General features: G+C 38.7%; 1 protein-coding gene across 3 annotated transcripts in view; it reads left to right on the forward strand.

Annotated features, from left to right (window-relative positions):
- Nfx1 (nuclear transcription factor, X-box binding 1) overlaps positions 1–13609 on the forward strand; it is a 67299-nt gene that overhangs the window by 3846 nt on the left and 49844 nt on the right. For all 3 annotated transcript variants that reach the window (XR_013343439.1, XR_013343440.1, XM_077797052.1), the window contains exons 2-4: positions 1720–2724; positions 11209–11367; positions 12382–12459. Coding sequence is in view for 1 of the 3 variants with exons in the window: in XM_077797052.1 (XP_077653178.1) it covers positions 1720–2724; positions 11209–11367; positions 12382–12459 (1242 nt within the window). In the remaining 2 variants the exon portion in view is untranslated. The remainder of the gene's footprint in view (positions 1–1719; positions 2725–11208; positions 11368–12381; positions 12460–13609) is intronic.

The raw sequence follows: 13609 nt of genomic DNA on the forward strand, positions 1-13609 counted from the left end.
ACTCCGTTGACTCAGAGCATATTTTATATGTTTCCAACTGGTTTTGTGTTGTTAGGCTAATCATTTCTTCTTTAGGGCTTTAGGGACTGAGTTGACTATCCTAAAATCATTCTGGAGCCAGGTATGATGGCACATACCTGTAATCCCAGCTCCTCAGGAGCCTGAAGCAGGGGGTTCACAAGTTTAAGGCCAGCCTCTGCATCTCTGCCCCACCCTGTCTCAAAGTAAAAATTTTAAAGGGGCTTGGGATGTAACTTAGTGGTAAAGCATGCCTGGATCAGTCCCCAGTACCAAAAAGAAAGAGGAAAAAAAATTATTTTAGAAGAGCAAAGTGAGTGAGTTTAAGGGACATATGATCAACTTTTTTTTTTTTTTTTTATTTTGGTGTGTGTGTGTGTGTGTGTGTGTGTGTGTGTGTGTGTGTGTGATGCTGGGGATTGAATCCAGGGCCTTGTGCATGTAAGGCAGGCACTCTACCAACTGAGCTATATCCCCAGCCTCTGTATAATCAATTTTTAAAAAAATATTTATTTTTTAGTTGGACACAATATTTTATTTATTTATTTTTATGTGGTGCTGAGGATCGAACTCAGAGCCTCGCACATGCTAGGCAAGCGCTCTACCACTGAGCCACAACCCCAGCCCTGTATGATCTATTTTGAGACTGGAACTCTAGAGCATATTATGGATGTTGTTATGGAAAATCAAAAATATATTCCTGGGAAAAGAGATGGAAAGTAATGCTTACTATGCTAATATTTTCTGTGTGAAATCTTATTTAAAATATTTTTAAAATTATCTCAAATAATCCTTTTAAAAAACCTCTTATAGATGTGGAAACTGAGGCTAGTGGTGTTCAAGTGATATCCCTAACCTCATAACATAAATTGGAGAGTGTTTAAACCTGTTTCAACTGACTTCAAAGTTTGTTTACTTAGTATTGCACAATGCTACTTTAGAGTTTGGAAAGACTCTGGTGACTGATGGCTCATTCCTGTACTGTTAACTGACCTTTAATATTTTGATAAAATAAATGCATGTGTACATAATGCCTGATGGCCCAGATGAGCATTTTTACTCAGCAGCTCTTAGCTGTTATGGCTCTATAACCAGTGGATAAGGGATAATGTATCCTCTACAAGAACCTTGGTGGCTGGGGCTATAGCTCAGTTGGTAGAGTACTTGCCTTTCATGTACAAGGTCCTACATTTGATCCCCAGCACCCCCCCAAAAAAAACGCTTTGAACTCATCACATCAGCTTCACAGGTCTAAGAGTTTGTTTTTTTATTTTTTGTTTTTTTTAAAGAAAGAGAGAGAATTTTTTTAATATTTATTTATTTTGTTTTAGTTCTCGGCAGACACAACATCTTTGTTGGTATGTGGTTGTGAGGATCAAACCTGGGCCGCACGCATGCCAGACGAGCGCACTACCGCTTGAGCCACATCCCCAGCCCGTTTTTTTGTTTTTCTTTTTAATATTTTTTATTAGTTGTTGATGGATCTTTAATTAATCTATTTATTTATTTATATGCAGCGCTGAGGATCGAACCCAGTGCCTCACACATGCTACGCAAGCACTCTACCACTGAGCCACAACCCTAGCCCTAAGGGTTTATTTTGTACAATGTCCTTAGGAAAATGATTTTTAGATATGGTTTAGAGTCTTATAGGATAACACATTCATTTCCTTACTGACGTGTCTATTTCTTATGTCCTAGGTACTTTTAAATTGAATACAGAAGCCGCTGAATTCATCCCTCAGGAGAGAAAAAATTCTGGTGTAAATTGTGGGACTCAAAGAAGATCAGACTCCAATAGGATTGGCAGAAGAAATTATAGTTCCTCACCTCCCTGTCACATTTCTAGGCAGATTCCTTATGATGATATCACTGTTGTTCATCAGCACAGTTATCCTTCAGGAAGTAAACCTAAGAGTCAACAGACTTTTTTCCAGTCTTCTACTTCTAATAAGTCACTCAAGAACCATAACCTTCAGAGTCAGCCTTGGCAAAAATTAAAGCATGAAAAACATCACATCAGAGTCAAGAAAATACAAGGGCTCAATGACCAGGGCTCAGATACAATTAGCTTAGAAAGTGTGGCCAGGCCAGAGAGTGGGACAAACCTCAGTGAGTATAGCCCTTCTGAGAGTGAGAAAGAAATTGTTGGTGCAGATCCCAGGGGAGCAAAACCGAAAAAGTCAGCTCAGTTTATATACAGTTATGGTAGAGGATCAAAAGTCAAGGGGAAACTAAAGTGTGAATGGGGTAACAAAATGACTCCAAAACCTGAGGATGCTGGACTTGAAAATACCAAATCTGTGGGGGTTTGCCACCCTGACTCTTCAGATGCATCCTGTAAAAAAGGAGCACTGGATGGGTATGGAGCCAGACGAAATGAGCAAAGAAGATACCCACAGAAAAGGCCTCCGTGGGAAGTGGAAGGGGCCAGGCCACGACCAGGCCGGAATCCACCAAAACAAGAGAGCCAACGACATACAAATGCAGGGCCCAGAATCAACCTGGCCCCCATTCCAAAGGACAATCTCAATGAAAGACCAACAAAATCAGCCTGTGACAGTGGGAATTTGGCAGTTGTCAACAAGTCTTCCAGAAGGGTTGACCAAGAGAAAAGTGCTATAAGGAGACAGGATCCTCAAGTGATATCTTCTTTCTCCCGAGGCAAACAGAACCATGTGTTAAAGAATGTGGAAACCCATACAGGTAAACCCACCTAGATGTGTGGAAATATATTTTTAATATTTTTTTTAATTTTTTTTTTTGAGAGAGAGAGAATTTTTTTTTTAATATTTATTTTTCAGTTTTCGGCAGACACAACATCTTTGTTTGTATGTGGTGTTGAGGATCGAACCCAGGCCGCACGCACGCCAGGCAAGCACACTACCGCTTGAGCCACATCCCCAGCCCTATTTTTAATATTTTTTTAACAAGTAATATATTCACGTAATTTAGAAAACAAAGTACAAAAAGGTACACAGTGAAAAGTATCTTAATTCATCATGTGCCTGGGTTCTGTTGCTCTTCTTCCCCACTGGTAAGCACTTAACATGGTTTTATGTATATTACAAACAAATATAAATAAGGACTTTTTCATATAAGGAGCTTTGTAAGGGTTCTTAAAACTGCAGATATAGATGGTGAAGTTGTCTAGCTATAAGATTTTTTTTTTTCCTGCAGTACTAGGAATTGAACCCAGGGCCTGGTGCATGCTAGGCAAGCACTGTACCTTTGAACTACATACCCAGCCCTGAAGACTTTTTTGAGTTGTGAAAGCAGAAGTAGGGGATAATAACATCCACACTCTCTTTGCAGGTTCCAGCCTGTGTCACCTAATCTGCTTCATCTTGTCTGCTCAGTTGTGATGGTTCCTATCTCACCATCTCTTAATTTCTCTCTTTCATTTCATCTCTTGCACCACCATCAGAGAGCATTTTTTCAGCAGCATATTGAACTGCCTTTTCCCTGCTCTTTTCCATTTATTAGTTCTCATTGCATACAGATTCTGGCTACTGCCTTACTCAGGCCTGTCTTCTACTACCTCAGTGTCCACCATTTCAATTTCCTGGATTCAGTACTGTTGTATCTTTCCATGCTGTTGCATGAAGCTCCTTCTGTCTAGAATTTCTACTACTCAGCTTACTGGTGATGTATTTATTTATTTGTACTGAGGATTAAAGCCATGGGTACTTAACCGCTGAGTCACTCCCCCAGTCCTTTTTTAAATTTTAAGACAGGATCTTGCAAATTGCTGAGGCTGGCCTCAAACTTGTGATCCTCCTATGCTACTATACCCAACCTAACTGGTAAACTTTTTTTTTTTTTTTGTACCGGGGATTGAACTCAAGGGCACTCAACCACTGACCTCCCTGTTGCTGAGGTTGGCTTTGAACTCCCAATCCTCCTGTCTCTGCCTCCTTAGCTGCTGGAATTACAAGCGTGTGCCACCATACCCAATGTGAATTCTTATTGATGTTTCCAAAGCTTAATTTAGTTATATGTTCAGGGAACATTTTCTCATCCCTATAGATAGCATTAATTTTTTCCAGACCTTATATGTGTATCTTTCATATATATGTGTGTGGGGGGGTGTGTATATATATATATATATGTGTGTGTGTGTGTGTATGTGTGTGTGTGCGCATGTATGTGTATATATGTATATATGTAAGTATGTATGTATATATGCTTCTATTTCAGAATTTACCACTGGAAATCATAATTTGTTTATGTGTCAGTGCCTTTACTAGTCTGTAAACCCATTAAAAACAAATATTGGCCAGGCACATTGGTGCACACCTGTAATCCCAGTGACTCAGGAGGCTGCAGCAGGAGAATCACAAGTTTGAGACCAGCCTCTGTGACTTAGTGAGACTCTCTCAAAATAAAAAGGGATTGGGACCTAGTAGTAAAGTGCCCCAGGTTCAATCCTCAGTATTGCCAAAAGAGAAAAACAGTTACTATGTCTTTTTTTTTTCAGCTTTTTGGAATTCTGTCTTAACAGCTCATGGAACATATGTAGTTCATCCTTAAATTGAACTGAAAACTTTTTTTTCTATGAATGCTGTCTGTATTTTGGTTCAAGTTCTATCCTTTATAACAGAACAGCAATCAGTATTTCTCTTCATGGTTTCCCTCCCCCTTGTTTCACAGTTGGAGACCTTTCCTTTTTCCCTGAGTGTACATCTCATCAAGGCTAAATAGTTTTATCCCATTATTATTGTTTACTTTTACCATCTTGGTCTTTTTTCAGTTTTAATGTGAGATATAGCCTAACCCATGAAACTGCCACCTTCCTGGAGTCTGTTTTTATACTAGCCTTTATTTCTTCTAGTTGCTTGCTTCACCAGGTAGTTCTTGGGACTCAACTTTTATGTGAAGCGAAGCAGTGTTATGCCAGAGTTGTTTTTTATTGTTGTTTGTTTGTTTGTTTATGATAGTGTAGATTGAACCCAGAGCCTCACACATGCTAGGCCAGTGCTCTAAAAGCCCTTTTTTCATTTTATTTGAGAAAGGATATTGCTAAGTTCCTGGGGCTGGCCTGGACTTGCGATCCTTTTGCCTTAGTCTCCTGAGTAGCTAGAATTATAGGAGTATGCTACTGGGATCAGGGCAATGCTGGGGATTACACCTGAGCACCTTGCACAGTCTAGGCAAGTGCTCTACCACTGAACTGCACTCCTAGTCTCTCAGGGTTGTTTTGAATCCTTAAGGCTGGTTAATGGGTCACTTATTGCTTTATAATGAATTATCTTAAACATAGTGGGTTAATATAACACAAATTTAATATGTGACAGTTGCTGTGAAGCAGGAGACTGGGTATGGGTTAGCTGGATTCTCTATTCAGGGCGTCCCAGGCTGAAATTTGGCCAGAGATGTGACCTTTGAGGATCAGGACCCTCTTTCATTCTCACTGCTGGTGGTTGGATTCAGTTTCTTAAGGGTCCAAACTGAAGTCCTTTTTTTTTTTGGCTGGGATCCACTTTCAGCTCCTAGAAGCCAGTCCTAATTTTCTATTATGTGGCCTTATTTATAACATTGTAGTTAGCTTCCTTGAGGCATACAGAAAAATATATTCTATAAGTTTCAAATCATTCTGACTTCTGTCTCCTTTGTTGTTGTTAATTTGTTTTGTTTTTGGTAGTACTGGGGATTGAACCCAGGGCCTCATGCATTCTAGGCAAGTGTTATACCACTGAGCTACATCCTTTTAATTTTAAGACAAGGTCTTGCCAAATTGCCCAGGCTACTTTGAACTTAAATACTCCTGTCTTGCTCAGCCTCTATAGAGTAGCTGGGATTATGAACAAGCACCACTGCACCCAGGTGTCCACTTTTTTATTATTTTTTGGTACCAGGAATTAAACCCAGAGGTGCTTAGCCACTCAGCCACATCCTGGTCCTTTTTTATTTTTTATTTTAAGACAGGGTCTTGCTGAGTTGTTGAGGCTGGCTTTGAACTTGTGATCCTCCTGCTTCAGCCTCCCAAGACGCTGGGATCATGGGCATGTGCTACCACATCCAGTACTCTCCACTCATTTAAAAGGATTCACCTGCCTAGGTCAGGCATAACCCTTCTCAAAGGGAGGTACCTTTTCAAGGTGTACACATCAAGGAGGTGGAAGTCTGGGAGCCCATCTTAGACTTCTGCTCAGTAAATCTCTCAAGGCCTTACAGTCTCACAGTATTTGTTACTTCATTCATATTATTGTGTAAATACAGTCATCTCTTGGTATCCACAGATGATTGGTTCCAGGACCCCTTCCAGATACTGAAGTCCCTTATATAAAATGATGTCGCATTTTCATATGGCCTAAGCATGTTCTCCCATATATTTTAAATTATTTTTAGATTATTTATAGTCCCAAACAAAATGTAAATGCTGTGTACATAGTTGTTATACTGTATTTATGGAATAATAACTAGTAAAGAAAGCTGTACGTGTTCAGTACAGAACAGGTATTTTTAAAGAATTTAACCTTTTATTTATTTAATTTATTTGTTTTTATGTGATGCTGAGGATCTAACCCACTGTCTCATCTGTGCTAGGCAAGCACTCTATCACTGAGCTACAACCCCAGCCCATTCCAGAGCAGTTTTTAAGGGAAAAGAAAAAAAAAATCAGTCTGTGGTTGTTTGAATCAGAAGATGTGCAACCCACGAATATGGAGGCCTGAGTTCCTATATACCATTCACTGTGCTAGATGCATTAAATAATGAGAATGTTTACATTGTAGTAGGGAAGACAGGCAGAATATTTAATATATCAGGTGGTGATAAAGTTTAAAAAGAAATACAAAGCAGGTTGAAGACAAAAGTGGCCAGGATGCTATTTTTTTTTAATATTTATTTTTTAATTGTAGTTGGACACAACACCTTTATTTCACTTATTATTTTTATGTGGTGCTGAGGATCGAACCCAGGCTCTTGCATGTGTGAGGTGAGTGCTCTACCGCTGAGCCACAACCCCAGCCCAGGATGCTATTTTAGATAGATTGATATGCTTTTTTTTTGGTGATGCTGGTGGTTGAACCAGGAACATCTTAGGCAAGTGCTTTACCACTATATCTCCAGCCCATGAGGAAACATTTGTACAGAGACCAAAACAAAGTACAGAATCCTCTCTGTGGCCCTTTGAGGAGGAACAAATTTAGATGGAGGGAGGGGCATTATGGTCAATAAATACGGGTAGGAGAAACAGAGAATTAATAGGGGCTGGATCATGTGAGGCCCTTAGTTTTGGTTCTGAGTAAGTAGATGAGAATCTGCTAGGAGGTTTTGGGAGGATGGTATGCTCTTTCTAAAATAATGATCACTGGGCTGGGGTTGTGGTTCAGTGGTGGAACACTTGCCTAGCATAAGCGTGGCCCTGGGTTTGATCCTCAGCACCACATAAAAATAAATAAATAAAATAAAGGCATTGTGTTCAATTACAGCTAAAAAATAAATATTAAAAGATAAGATAAGGGGCTGAGGATGTGGCTCAAGCGGTATCGCGCTCGCCTGGCATGCATGCGGCCGGTGTTCGATCCTCAGCACCACATACAAACAAAGATGTTGTGTCCACCGAAAACTAAAAAATAAATAAAAAATAAAATAAAATAAAATAATGATCACTTAGTCTGCTATGTGGAGAAAAGACTGAGAAAACAACAGGGCAGATTAGTATAATATGATAGTAATTCTGATGGGAGAAGACAGAAACTTGGACCGTGAATACTAGTGGTAGAAAGGGTGATCTATAAGACTTTGTGGATGTATTTGGAAGGAGGAGCTGATATCTTACTCGTATAGATTGGATGATAGAAGAGAATGAAAGGAGTGCAGGATGAAGTTAAGGATTTTGTGCCTGAGCAGTTTAAAAGAATGGAGCTGCCATTTACTGAATATAAAACCTGGGAAAGGATTAGGGACTTATTTATTTATATTCTGATATTTATATTATATTGTTATTTATATTATTTTTTTGTGGTGCTGGGAATAAAACTCAGAGCCTTGGGCATACTAGGCAAGAATTCTACCCCGACAGAATATTCCACCCAAATAAGGTAAGGGAGAGGGTTTCGAAAGGTGGAGTCTTGCTGTCAGCAGATTGATTGACATCTCAGCAAGTCACACCCATCTCAGGTGCTGTGTGTGATCACCGACAGAGTGAGAGGAAAGGCACTTATGTGTCACTCAGCATGCAACACCAGATGGCTCTTGACAAGTACTACTTCTGTTTTATCTATATCACCTTCTGTGTCTCCTTAAATATTTATTTATTTATTTTTTTTGTACTGGGAAATTAACTCAGGGGCACTTGACCACTGAGCCACATCCCCAGCCCTGTTTTGTATTTTATTAGAGACAGCATCTCACTGAGTTGCTTAGCACCTCACTAAATTGCTGAGTTTGGCTTCAACTCACTCTCCTCCTGCCTCCACCTCCCGAGCCACTGGCATTACAGACCTGCATACCTGTGATACTTCCTAATCATCTTATTTAAAATTATAATCCTTCCCCACTGTCAGGATTCCCTGTCCTTTCTTATTTTCTTTTTCTCCATATCACCTTTCTCTATCTTATGGTGTTACATATTTTCATTATTTATTTGTTTATGGTTTACTTTCTCCCATGACATTATAAGTTTCACAAAGATAAGGAATCCTCTCCCTAAATCCCAAGTGAACCTTCTAGCTTCCTACTTTACTGATAAAGAGGAAACCATCAGATAGGCCATAATTATCTCACCATTTTGTTCCTATTATGCACACTTAAAAGAGTTCTTTGTTTTCCTGTCCTTCAGTTTCGTTCTGAGATTTCTTTTGTTTCCTTTCACCAACCTTTTTACATGTACTCTTTCAGCTTCTAAGTCTGAAGCTCTTGCCAAGTCTTTTCTACCCTCCAAGAGGAAAATTTCCTCTGCTGAATGACTTCTTAGTAAGATTTCTTTCTTTTCATTCCGGGCTAATCAAGAGTTGTCTGCTGTTTTCTGTATTTTGATTCACTTCTTTGTATCATCATCATCATCATCATCCTTTGATTTAGCTGAACAATGATAAGGTCAGGAATGGTTTTCTATTTGCCACACCCATTAGATGGATGTATATCAGTCCTTACTATTCTGGATTTCCCTTTGAGTATGATATAAAGAGGGAATTGAACCCAGGGCCTTGTGCATGCAAGGCGAGCACTCTACCAACTGAGTTATATCCTCAGCCCACAAGAGAGAGTCTTTTTTGAAGTGAGACTTTCTTGACACCACATACTTCTGGTCTTTCTTATTTTCTCTGACTGTTTTGCTTGAGTCTTCCTCCTCTCTTTCCTAACTATTGGGTGTTTCCTGGGGTTTTATCTCAACCAAGGACCACTGCCTCCATTCTGCACTGACTTCTTACTTCTATGTTCAGACCCTAAAGCTTTAGATTTAATAAATATATACATGAGTATAACATATACTTTGAATTCAACAAGACCAACTTGAACATCTTAACCAGGCCTACCATTATATTAGCTTAAAAAAATATACAGCTACCTCAACTTTAGAGAGATAACTTACTAAAATTCCCTAGTGGGTAGCTTACTTTTAGTCCCAGTATCCAGATAAAATCAACTTTAACTTTTTGTTCAATTTCCTTATGGAATTTTTCAATGCAAGTGGCCATTTTCTTAGATAATCATAGTATTGTCTTCACACTTAACAAAGTTAGCAACGATTTTATTAACTCATCTAATACCTACTCCATGATTGAATTCCTGATTGTCTTAAAACTCATTTAAGTCTTGAATTTTTCCAAATCTGGTTTGTTTTAGCTTTTTTTTTTTCTTTAAGCAGTTACTTATTGATATATCTGAAAAGTTTTCAGTCAGTTAATGCTTCAGTTATCTCTCTGCTTTTCTGATTATTTCAGTGGACAATATGGCAGTAGGACATTTTGTCCAATTAGAAGCATAGATGCAGTCATGACTAAGAAATGGTAGGGAAGCCATAGTGGAAAAAAACCTTCTAGAATTCAAAAAGAGCCAATAGTCAAGGCAGGACTGCCATCTAGTGTGGACAAGACTCTTACACCTGAAACCTGATAGTTAACTAACAGAGTAATGGCAGGACATTGCCATGTCTTACAAGTTAGGCATGTTTTGATAAAACTAAAGGAAAGATTAGTGTCATCAGTGAAAGACCTACTGTTTCTTTTTCTGGGACCTGTACATTTTTATTTTATTACTGCATTTACTTATATGAGAAATACTATTGGGTATGCTATTTTTGTGTTTTTCATTACACAGTGTGTAAATTATTGTGGTTACCTAGTTCACTGTGGTACTAGGCAGAAATTTTTTTAAAAATTTAATAAAGATACAAATAAATTGTTAAACAATGATAAAAAAAAGGAAGGGGGGGAGAAATAGTATTGGTACTTATCATGTCCCAGGCACCACTCTAGTAAAAGTCTGCACTATTCTGTGAAAAGAGTTGAATAATAAGCAAGAGAAAACAAGTAAAATATATGTCCTATCAGGTAGTTTCTTTGTGTATGTAGTGCTAGGGATGGAACTTAGGGCCTTGTGCATGCTAAATGTGTGTTCTACCATTGAGCTATAACTCCAAACTATTCCCTTGGTCTCAGTAGATGGTGAGTTCCTGGAATCAGGAACTATGTCTCCTTAGGTCCAGTAACACTACCATGGAGATTGTAATAGGAGCCAAGCCTATCTTTATTGAGTAAATAAAGAAAAACTTCTGGGGTAACTGCTGGAATCATCTCACTCCCCCATGGGTTGTTAGAACATATCCAGATTTAGGCTTTTGCAGCTGACCAGTGCAGCTTCATGAGCCCCACCCTAGCCTAAATCCATGGATTTGGTAGATTCAGGGCCTCTCTCCTTTAGAGTGTGCAGAGCAGCATTCCATTGTACAGTGTCCCCCAAGGACACTCAAGCTGTCTGTCTTTCAGGGGCATTTTGCCACTCTAGTATCTTTCTGAGAAAATGCTTGGGAATATTTTCTCAATTATGGGAATGCACACTAAAAAATCTTTTTACTAAATCCTCTGCCTCAGCATATTCTGCTTTGTAGACCTTAATGTCTGAATAGCCATCTTATTCAAAATCAGATATCCCTTAAAATCTCTGTTTAGTTTCTTCTCCTGAATGATTAGCGAAAAGTGAAGGATGTTTGAGGATGTTTTTTTTTTTTCCCCCCAACAGGTTCTCTAATTGAACAGCTGACTACAGAAAAATATGAATGCATGGTGTGCTGTGAATTGGTTCGTGTCACAGCCCCAGTGTGGAGTTGTCAGAGCTGTTATCATGTGTTTCATCTGAACTGCATAAAGAAATGGGCAAGGTCTCCAGCATCTCAAGCAGGTCAGTTATTTCTCTTTTCAGAGTAGTTATTCTCATCTCTTTGATATGTTCAGGTTGTAAGTCTAGCTTTAAAATACTGTTTAATTCCTCTTAAATATTTTGTCTACAGGGAAAGTATATTATATTGATCACATTTTAGATGACCAAAGTTAAGCTGTAAATCTTAAGTAAACTAACTAAATGTAACAATATTAAAATATTTAAGGTATAATAAAATTTGTTACTTTTATTGAAAATGGCAGCTTTTATCCAAGTAGCAACTATAGAAAGCTTTTCTTATATAGTTTGCCTTAGAAATTTATGCAGAGCAATGGTTTCATTTATACTCAAGATTTTGAAGTTGTTTTTGCCTTTCACAACCCTTCTTCATAGTATATTGTTGGCTAAGTATACTAATACGATTAGATAATACATATGTTACTAATAATATGGTTTCTGAACTATGGACCTCTAATTCGAGACTCCTGGATTTTCTTGCATATACTCAGTTTATCCTATATTTTTCAAACCAAGATTCAGATTAATGTTGACATTAGAAATAATAGAACAAAACGAATGCCTACTTGATTTGTTATATCTGAAAGTTCTTTCAGTATTGTGAATTTCTTTCTTAAATGTTTGATATGCTTAACATTGAAATTTCTACCAGGATGTCAATATTGTGACTTTGGCAGTTTTTAGTTTGTTTGGTTATTGTGTGTGTGGGTGTGTGTGTGTGTGTGTGTGTGTGTGTGTGTGTGCGCGCGCGCGCACACACATGTGCACGCGTGCGCGCCCGTGCTACTGGAGAATGAACCCAAGGCCTTGTACTTGCTAGGCAAACCACTGAACTATAGCCCCTGCCCTAGATTTAAATTTTTAAAAATTACTTTTGCCTTTTTTGGGGTGGTAGTGCTGGGATCGAACATAGGACCCCATGCATGCCAAGCAGGTGTTCTGCTCCTGGGCTACACCCCCAGCCCTACTTGTGCTTTTGAAAGAAAATTTCTTTGTCATACTCATTTTTTTTGACAGATGGCCAGAGTGGTTGGAGGTGCCCCGCCTGTCAGAATGTGTCTGCACATGTTCCTAATACCTATACTTGTTTCTGTGGTAAGTTTGCATACATTACAGAGTCTTTCACTTCAATTATTGTATCTCAGTGTGCTGTCTAGGAGAGGTGATCTGCTGGGCTTGTCTTAGAAGTTACTAGTAAGACTCTGAAGCTGTGAGACTCTATAAGACCTTACTAATGTGGTTCATCTCCCAGCTAGAGTCATGAGCTTTTGTGCTCTCAGCAGGCTGTTCTGGAGATAGGCTTATGATGCCAATCAGGCTAATGTCACTTCAGAATTGTGGTCCAGGTCTCCTTGGTCTTAGCTTAAGACAAGAGCTGACCATCTGGCAGAGGCAGTATCAATATGTGCTCCCGCTCATAACCAACTGTGACAGCTTTAACATTCCAGATTTGAACAGCATGAGTAAAGAGCTAGTATTTTATATTTATTCAAAAATAAGTCCTTTTTCTTCATATAATAATTTTTTTTATAAACCAGCATTACAAACTCATATCTTTATATCTTCCTTCTTTTTGGAATATTCCTATTTTTTAATAGCTCAGTTTTCCTATGTATTAGAAATCCTATGTAATTGTAATCCTGATGCCCATTCCTGCTACTAGCTTATTTCCACCTTATTCCTGACATGTCTTCCCCCCCGCCCCTGATTTTTTTGGGGGTGTGTGTGCTGAGGATTGAATCCAGGACCTTGTGCTATGTGAGGCAAGCATTCTACCAATTGAGCTATATCCCCAGCCCCTTCCTGCTGATTTTTAATGACTAACCTCTCCATATAGTCAATTTTTCAGATTTTGTTTCTTAACTATTTTATCTCCCTCCTTGAACCATGCATTTTTCCTCTTATCTCTGTTGTCTTGCTGGAACTATATTCAAAAGTCATCAGTTGACCCCCTTTGGGCAATATCAATGGCTGATTTATAAATTCTTAATCTTTTGGACAGTACACACCCTTGACATGTTTACCATATGACCAGCTCTTCTGTTTGTTTCTGCATGCTTTCATTTTTCTAACCAATTTACTCATATCACTCCTTTCCCATTACTTAATTAAAAGCTTTCACCAAGAGTCAATCATTGACCATTAACCATCTTCTCAATTCCTTGGTGAACTCACTGACAATCAAGAATGTTCTTCCTCCTCTTTAAATTCTCATCCACTGCCAGGCATGCTGGCACACATCTAT

This window comes from Urocitellus parryii, chromosome 4 (assembly GCF_045843805.1).
Source record: "Urocitellus parryii isolate mUroPar1 chromosome 4, mUroPar1.hap1, whole genome shotgun sequence".
Classification (NCBI taxonomy): Eukaryota; Metazoa; Chordata; class Mammalia; order Rodentia; family Sciuridae; genus Urocitellus; species Urocitellus parryii.